Source organism: Chaetodon auriga, chromosome 12 (assembly GCF_051107435.1).
Source record: "Chaetodon auriga isolate fChaAug3 chromosome 12, fChaAug3.hap1, whole genome shotgun sequence".
In the NCBI taxonomy this organism is placed as follows: domain Eukaryota; kingdom Metazoa; phylum Chordata; class Actinopteri; order Chaetodontiformes; family Chaetodontidae; genus Chaetodon; species Chaetodon auriga.
Genome location: NC_135085.1, coordinates 17,716,169 through 17,724,651, shown reverse-complemented (window position 1 = coordinate 17,724,651; position 8,483 = coordinate 17,716,169). Strand labels below are relative to the sequence as shown.

General features: G+C 45.7%; 2 protein-coding genes across 2 annotated transcripts; one reads left to right on the top strand and one right to left on the bottom strand.

The window, feature by feature from the left end:
- Positions 1-1,296: 1,296 nt before the first annotated feature.
- c1ql3b (complement component 1, q subcomponent-like 3b) lies at positions 1,297-3,238 on the top strand. The gene is made up of 2 exons (XM_076745736.1): positions 1,297-2,249; positions 2,579-3,238. The coding sequence occupies exons 1-2, from the start codon at positions 1,629-1,631 to the stop codon at positions 2,756-2,758; spliced, it is 801 nt and encodes a 266-aa protein (XP_076601851.1). The 5' UTR covers positions 1,297-1,628; the 3' UTR covers positions 2,759-3,238.
- A 366-nt stretch (positions 3,239-3,604) lies between these two features.
- Positions 3,605-8,156, bottom strand: pter (phosphotriesterase related). The gene is made up of 5 exons (XM_076745735.1): positions 8,066-8,156; positions 7,185-7,642; positions 6,567-6,832; positions 4,905-5,045; positions 3,605-4,493 (listed from the first exon to the last, which is right to left on the bottom strand). The coding sequence occupies exons 2-5, from the start codon at positions 7,614-7,616 to the stop codon at positions 4,283-4,285; spliced, it is 1,050 nt and encodes a 349-aa protein (XP_076601850.1). The 5' UTR covers positions 7,617-7,642; positions 8,066-8,156; the 3' UTR covers positions 3,605-4,282.
- Between the last annotated feature and the right edge of the window lie 327 nt (positions 8,157-8,483).

The following is an 8,483-nucleotide window of genomic DNA, read 5'->3' as shown; positions in this document are numbered from 1 at the left end:
TTTTTTTAAGAGTGCCAATGGTTCTGTGTGGCACTTTTTGAGATCATGATTCAACCAACACACAGCTCTTCAGTTTACCTTTAATCTTGTGTTGAGATAAAATATTTTTCTTCCTCAGGAAAACTTGAATTTTTAAGCTTTAGAAGCAAAATTCTACATTTCAAAAATTCTTCAAATGGGCACTTTTTTTTTTTTTTTTTTTCCACAGATTTTGTTGTTTCCAAAGGTCAAAGATTCAAGTTTTTCTGAAGAAGTTCGAAGTTGTGGATGGTTACTTGTGCACATTAAGATTTAAAGGACTATTTTATCTCCAAGAGTTACAGCATAATACACGAGCGGGAGACATTCTTCCCTGAAATTAGAAGTTTTCTCAACTTTACAGTGCAGCTGCTGCATTTGGGACTTCCACAGAATCTCATTGGGGCTGCAATCAAACCCTCCCACCTCCCAAACAAACAAGGCTATCCGTGTTTACCCTTCCCGTTCATCCATCTCTCCGCCTGGCAGTGAGGTGCCATCGACAGAGTGACAGCCTCTGCATTCAGGAGCACATCATCATCCTGCCCTCCTCACCAAGAATTAGCCCTTCATCACTCAAACCTCACAAAAGTTTTACCCGGACAGGACATTTTGTTTTAAATCTGAGAAATCAATATTGAATCTTTTTATGGCTAATTGAAAATTCAGTTGTAAATTTTAAACTCTTCACTTATTTAGGTGACTATCACCATATTTAAACCAACTATTTAGAATTTTCTGAGTTAGACCTACTGTTGGTGAATTCAATCTGTAACTAATTAAGTGATCTCACCGCATTTTCCTTCAGAATGTTGCAGCATTCAGTCATTTTATCAGAATATTTGTGTGTAGTCATCCTTCACTGCCAGCACCTATGACTCCCTCCTTCCTTTCTTTCAGTAACTAAATGGATTTTCTCCAAATGATAAATTGGACACGGGGAGCCACTGAGGTGTGACCAGGTGCCAAAGGAGTATAGCTTTTTGTTTTTAATGGGCCTAATTATGCTTAAGACCTTTAGAGCTGTTTGGATAAGTTGGATAACGTGTTGTGGAGTGTAACGTTACAGTCAGCAAAACAAAAAGTCATGCATTTTCTATTAAAACGCAAAGACTAAAACAGTCACGTTTCAGAGCTCCGAAGTTGCATCAGTGTTTGTATGTTTTTCCACTTTCTCTCTTTTGATTGAAGAAATGCATGAATTCTATCCCATCCATCACCTCCACCCCTCCCCTCACTCTCCAAACACAGAAGCGGATAACGGCTCATTTCGAGCCCATTCTCTCCTGTGGCACCGTGGTGGGCAGAAACTTGTGCTGCTGACTTTATGCTACTCAACGCAGGTTGTCTAGTTATTGCTCTCTGAAAGTCTTTTGCTGTTGTTTTTCTTGCTGTGAGAAGGTGGAGATGAATCAGTTGAAAGGATACTGCAGTGCGTAAAAGTTGTGGATGGTTACTTTTGCGCATAAAGATTTTAAGGACTATTTTACCTCCAAAAGTTGCAGCATAATACAAGAACGGGTGAAATTCTTCCCTCTGAAAAAATATCGCCCACAAGCAGGCTGGAAGACCATCCGCTCCGGAGAACACAGCGAATCCGCAGAGCGCAGATGATCGCAACTGGTGTTTGTGGCGTCGCGCTGGTGCTGGTGTTGGTGGTTCTGATCCCGGTCATGGTGAACACCGCCGGGACACCCGCCCGCTATGAGATGCTCGGATCCTGTCAAATGGTGTGCGACTCCCATGGGACCGCGGCCACGGCCACGGCGAAGGCGACCAGCCCGATCAAAGACAACCGCCTGGTTCAGTCGCTTCCGACGTTCATCCAAGGTCCACAAGGAGAGCCGGGGCGCGTCGGGAGGATGGGTCCGAGGGGTCCTGGTGGCGAACCCGGACCACCTGGACCCGCTGGTCCACCCGGAGAGAGAGGGTCGCCGGGCCCTCCTGGTCCACCGGGAGCACCCGGAGCAAATGGGCCCAACGGTGCAATCAGCGCTGCCACTTACAACACAGTCCCAAAGATTGCGTTTTATGCAGGACTGAAAAAGCAGCATGAGGGATATGAAGTGCTGAAATTCGACGACGTAGTCACAAATCTTGGCAACCACTATGATCCATCTACAGGGAAATTCACCTGCTCAATACCGGGGATTTACTTCTTTGTTTACCATGTGCTGATGCGAGGCGGAGATGGAACCAGCATGTGGGCTGATCTCTGTAAAAACAACCAGGTAGGACGCTTCATGATAGAATTATGTAACAATATTTTTTTTGTTTGAGCTTTAGTCTCTGTCATTGTTTACAATATACCGTGAAAAGACGTCATCTGATGCACAAATTGTTACTTTTTTATTTTTACGCACAGGTTTTACGCACAGTTGCACCTAGAAAAGATTCCCTGGATACTTAAAAACAAACAAAAGCTCACAGTGCAGTGGTCTGAGGCTTGTTTTAAGTCTGAAATGAAAATGTCAGATGTGCCGTCACTGGAGCTGTCCGCGGTTCTGTTTTCAAAATAAAGACACGTTTCATCAGCACAAATGTCAAATTTGCCTTGCAGGTGCGAGCCAGTGCCATCGCCCAAGACGCCGACCAGAACTACGACTACGCCAGCAACAGCGTTGTCCTTCACCTCGAGCCCGGGGACGAGATTTACATTAAACTGGACGGCGGAAAGGCGCACGGGGGCAACAACAACAAGTACAGCACCTTCTCCGGCTTCATGTTGTACGCTGATTGAAACACGGAAACGATCTGCTGAGGGGGGAAAAGATCTGCTCTGCATATAGCTTGCTTCACTGCTCATGCTCGAGTCAAAGTCAGTTGGATTATTAGAGACAGAGCTCACCATTTTCCATCTTGCAAAAGAGTCCAGAAAGGTGTGGAGGACGTCATGCGAAAAAATGAACTGCACTTTGCATTGAAGAGCTTACAGTGTAATTACAGAATAACATTAATAATGAATTTTAAAGTGTACAGCACTGAATTGTACCTTTGTCACATTGATTATTGTCGCTATTGCACCCTGAATGAACTGTTCAGCTTGACAAATTAAGTTTGCTGATGTGTCAAACATACTGTAGCTGCTGTGGTTAACACATACTGAGTGAGTGTAGACTGAAGAGTTCAATGTATTGACCTTTAGCACTCTATTATAGATGCTAAAATTATACTCATGTAATCACCACTCTGTTCAAGGTGTTGGTAATCCATGTGTGTGCTTTATTTTTCAGAAAAGTTGTCATTTTTGAGTGAACATGTAAAAGCCGTAGTGATGCATGATTATAAAAAATGTGAAATTTCAACACTTTAACGAGAAGCTAAATGTGTAATGTTCATATTGCAGCACCGTCACTGAAACGATCACTGTAACTCATTTTTCTTGTCTCAATGTGACAGCTGGTTGGGGCAACAGGGTGGTCTGGTGGTTAGTCACCATCACAAAACTGGACAGTCGCACTGACACAAATATTTCCTCGAGCTGCATGGCGACGCGCAGCGATCTGCCGGCTGACTGTTAAGCCCCTCCAGATAAGACTGTCAGCGAATGTGCAAAATACAGTGTACAAATTAAATCCTCTGGCTCACTTTCTAATCCTCTCAGAAGATGAATCAAAGTTATATAGCTGTTCACGCTGCACAGTCAGCTGTGGCGATCGTGCCATTGATCATGTGGTGAAGTCACCCTGTGAGGCCACCTGTTCCCAGATGAGAGGAGAGCGTGTCCTTCATCGGGGCCTGCCAGCCAGTCAGCCTCCCACAGACACCCAGACACCCACTGAGGGGCAACAGGACAACTCATCTAACACAGCCGCATTGTGTCGAGAGCAGAGCAGCATACTGATTACTAACGCGTTCATTATTCTTATCCCATGTTTGCAGAAATGTCACTTAGAAATACAAAAGAAGCGTGACACTGAAAAAATCGATTAGCACCATGTTAGTGAGCACCGCTGTCCACCTGGAGAGGAAGGAATTATTTCTCTTAGAGTTGCATTTCTGCAGATAGGAAGAAGCTATTTTGTTACCAAAACATGGCTCCTTATGAGAGGCACTGTGATCCACTTTAGTGAAGTTTCAATTAATTAGGGCCTCTATAAAAAACTCTTTCAGCTGGAGAAAGTCACCACCTGTAATTATTTTAGTCATTTCTCAATTCTGAAAAAAGCATTCATTGGTTTTAGCGTTTGTGTTATTGCAAAGATCTCAAAGCGTTCGTTGTAGCGTGTTCACTCATCATCTGAAGATAATCGCTACGTCGGCTTTATTTGAAGGTGAGCCAGCGTTTGGGGTTGTCGATGAGGATCTTGTCCACCTGGTGCTGCGAGATGCCCCTTATCAGCATCTTCGGCACAATGTTCTTCAGGATGTGAGAGTAGCCGTGGCCGCCGTACTTGGTCAGACGGTTCTTGGTGTGGATGTCGTGCGCGACCACAATCTTGTCCTCGTAGCCCTCCTTCACAAGGAACGCCAGGCTGAGCGCGAACAGAGAAACGGGAAAAACTGTGAATTTTCAGCTCACGAACGGCTGTTAATACTGCGAGCAGCATCACTCATTCATCACTCCTCCTGCTGACGCTCACTCCTCCCTCCGCTGTAGATGGAGATCAGTGTCTCGCGGTTTCTGTGAAAAAAACTGGAGGACACGCTCTTCTCTCCACGGGGAGTAAAAACACAAAAGCAGCACTTTGCTCTAAATGACATACTCCTGACACTTGAATATAAATGCATATATTCAGAGACTCTCTCTCAATAACAGCAAAGACGAATCTGATCTCAAATTTGAACACTGAGGTCATAATAAAAATGACACCTCTGTTCGCTCCTGATGCATCTAAATAACAAAAACTGAGAAGACAAGTTTCACCCTGACCGGCGGTACTCACGTCCTGACTCTCTGGCTGTCGCTGGGCATGTCCACCTCCAGGTCGTACGGGTAGTTCAGCATCTCTGTTCCAAACAGGTCATACTCCAGGTAACTGCCCAGCTTGGCAAACTCGAGCAGTTCACCATCATCAAATATAGTCCTGCAGGAAGAGAAATGAAGGTGAAACATGCTGCGTTTTAAGAGAATCATCCAATCACATAGCAGCGACTATCGGGGTCAACCGGTGTGTTTTTATTCAGGGCCGATACGGATTATTAGCAATGAAGGAGGCAGAAAACTGGTGTTTGGAACAGAAAAACGAAAACATTGGCGTCAAAATTCAAAACACAAACTCCAGCATAAAGTTTGCTTAAATGCCTTTAAGCACATTTTTAATTAAATGCTGCAGAAGAGAACATTTCAACATTATCTTAACAAAAAAAAAGTGAAGGAAGCTCCCAACAGCATTTCTGATAAAAAAAAATACCCGAAATTAGCTAAAATGAATAAAGTAAAAATAAATAAAACTAGTGAAATTTAGTTCTTCTTTCAAAGTCTCCTCAGCAGTCCCAGTTCAGCAGCAGCAGACTGCGGCGCAGGAAGCCGAGTCGCTTCCTCTTCTCATAAAAGGACGCTGGCAAACTGGGCATGCTTTTCATCATGGGAGCAGATCATCATAAGACTGGGACGTTTATTGCATCTTCAGCAGTATCTGCTGCTTTACAGCAGGCTCAGACAGCAGGCAGAAGCACCGCGAACCGCTGCCCGCTTCCTGTCAGAGGCCATGTTAACCAGTTGGGCGGTTCGGACAGGAACGGCTCGTGATCGGAGCGAAGCAATAGAAATGATAAATTATGTGCGATATAAACGATCTGATTCTGATAAGTGGTGGAACGTGCTTCCAGTGTTTGCCATCCCTTGTCCTGCCCCGCTCCCTTCTGCTCTGGAGTTTCAACAACCCTGATTTTTCCTGCCCATCCACTCTGATAGAAAGAGAATCACTGACGTCTGTGATTCTGTTCTTAAATGACTTATTCCACATATCTGTCAGCTGTCTGAACAGACTGGCACAGAGAAATGTGTTTCTGGTGTGAACAGTCAGGTTACCGCTTGTGTGAGGGACTGACATATCGCAGCGCTTTCGCCTTCTCTCTGAACCATGAACGCATCATAAGAGCTTCTAATTTTTCCCCAGTGGCCACTCGCGGTATTGCAACTGAAAATCCCCTGCAGCCCACAAAGCATTTTCACAGTAGACCACCGATAATGATTTAAGTTTAACTTGTCTCTGAAGTTTGGTTTGATATCATCATCGATGAGCTGCGTAATGATGGAACTGAATGGTTTCCATCTACAATGCAGGAAACAGCCTCATGTTTAGTCTTAGTGTGGATTTGACAACTTTAGACGAGTATTTTAGTACCATTAATGTATTTTAGCACAATAAATGTGAAATATTACTACGCTGATGGGTCTTATGATACCAAGCAGGAAGAAGAAGGTTGCTCTTCCAGCATCGGGGGGGTGAAATGACTGAAATAAATCAGGGAGGGGACGTGGGACAGGAAATTGTAAGGTTTATAGGAAAGGTCGCCCTGATTTAGCAAACGAATAAAAAGTTAATAAAAACCAAAAAAAAAATCTGAAATCCCTCATCTGACTGTTCCCAGGGTCTTCTCACCTGTCCAGGTGTGACATGACAGTTTTGCTGATGTCGCCACCGGCCTCCTGCAGAATGCGGACGACCTCAGCGGGAGCGGCGGGGTTCCTCCCGGGATGGATGATGACGGGGCAGCCGAGCTGGGTCTGAGCGTGAGCCGTGGCCCTCAGCACCTTCACCTCGCTCTCCGTGATGGGCCAGCCGGTGCCGATCTCCCCGATCACGCCACAGCGGATGTCCGTACCGTCGGCGCCGTGAAGCACCTCACTGATGATGATGTCCGTGAGCTGGCGGGGCGAGAGACGAGGAGTTAGGACTCTTTGTGCTTTCTGAGCGCATGTTGAGTTTGAGTGATATTATCTAAACATCCATGAAGATGTTCTCTGTGCGTCACAACTAAAGGACAACAAAGAGCAGCCAGAAACCCGTCAAATCAATCAAAGGGCAGCAGAAGTGCTTGTACGTAAACACAGTTAGCTGAGAAAATGGGAGGTATAACAAAATATAACCACGACCAATTGACACAGGATGCTCTTTCTGTCCTATGAATGAGTCACAAAGCACCTGCAGCAGATTCCAGACACACACATGCTGGTTAATTTTCCACCACTCGGTTCAAACAGGTTAACCCTCTCTGACCTTCTCCACACTCTTTTTCTTGGTGGCCTCGGTGTGGGTGCAGTCCACATAGTACCCTGCTCCTGCCACGATGTGGACCCCAGTGTCCTTGGCCAGCTGCTTGAGGGTGCGCAGGTCCCGGTCGATGCCAGTGGTGGTGTTCTCCACGATGGTTCCCCCGCCGGCCTTCCTGTAGGCCAGCAGCTCGTCCCGCACGGCGGTGGTCTCCTGCAGCAGCAGCAGGTTCTCGTGGGAGCTGTAGGGGTTCTGTCTCAGCCAGTGCATGTGCTGCATCTGGAACGGGTTCTCCGCCACCGCCTCGTCACCAGGAGGTGGGGGGAAGTAGCAGCACTCAAAGCTCATGGTCAGGTGCTCGTGGGTCATGGTGCGGCCCAGCTGGTCCGGATCTACCAGACCCAGCACGGTCTGGACCTTCCCACTCAGCTTTGACATGATTGGTGTTCAGGGTTTCCAGCAACCTGAAAGGACACATATTATTCATGTGTTTATAAAAGACACAGATACCAGGTCTGAGTAACAGATGTTAGGGATCAGACAGGAGGGTGTTTGCTCAAAGAGGCGTTCATGACGTATTGACCAGTCTGACTTCACAGCTATACAGGAGCGCGACCTTTGGACTGCACAGACCTGGTCCACTTTAAAACTATTCAGGTCTGTCTCGGAGTTGAGCTTATTTCCTCTCGACCTCGTTACTAGCTGGGTTTGAAAAGCATGTCCACAACATGACAGTCGTTAACTTACGGACAGCAACGTTTTGTAGCGGAGCGACTCTGTTGGACCGTGCAGACGGACCACAGGCTACAGACAGAGGGGCGGAAACTTTAACTTGGTCCACTGCAATCCTGAAATGTGTGTAAATTGCTGAAAGACACTTTGCTGACCTTGTTTCTGTTTGTTGGGCTCCACTTCTACCGCCATCCGAGCCGAGCTCCACTTGCTACTCCGTCAAGTCAGCGTTAAGCAGCGACGCGTGGACCATCGCGAGAGATTACGAGACTACCGCTCCGCTGACAGGAAGATGATAAATAAATGAAATAAACACATATAAAAATATAAACAGCGGGTACCCCTTTCCAAAAGTCTTTGATTAAGACGGCTATTAGTTTTCTCTTCTGTTTGTCATTAGTGTACAATTTACTAATGCTGTATGGCTCGTTTTAAGCCAGTTAATAAGTTCAGTGAAAACGTCATTCATAAAGATCACTCACGAATTTCTGACATTTTAATAAGCTAACTAAGTTATCATTACTGTAAACGTTGCAGTCGTTAATAAAGGGTTCTTATAAAAATCCATCAAGT

Bases quoted from the DNA above. Each gene is read 5' to 3' on its own strand.
- c1ql3b (XM_076745736.1), top strand. From the start codon at position 1,629: ATGATCGCAACTGGTGTTTGTGGCGTCGCGCTGGTGCTGGTGTTGGTG. The intron at 2,250-2,578 runs GTAGGACGCTTC...TTTGCCTTGCAG, and splicing joins ATCTCTGTAAAAACAACCAG to GTGCGAGCCAGTGCCATCGC.
- pter (XM_076745735.1), bottom strand. From the start codon at position 7,616: ATGTCAAAGCTGAGTGGGAAGGTCCAGACCGTGCTGGGTCTGGTAGAT. The intron at 6,833-7,184 runs GTCAGAGAGGGT...TCGCCCCGCCAG, and splicing joins AGAAAAAGAGTGTGGAGAAG to CTCACGGACATCATCATCAG. The intron at 4,494-4,904 runs GTGAGTACCGCC...GTTCGCGCTCAG, and splicing joins GACAGCCAGAGAGTCAGGAC to CCTGGCGTTCCTTGTGAAGG.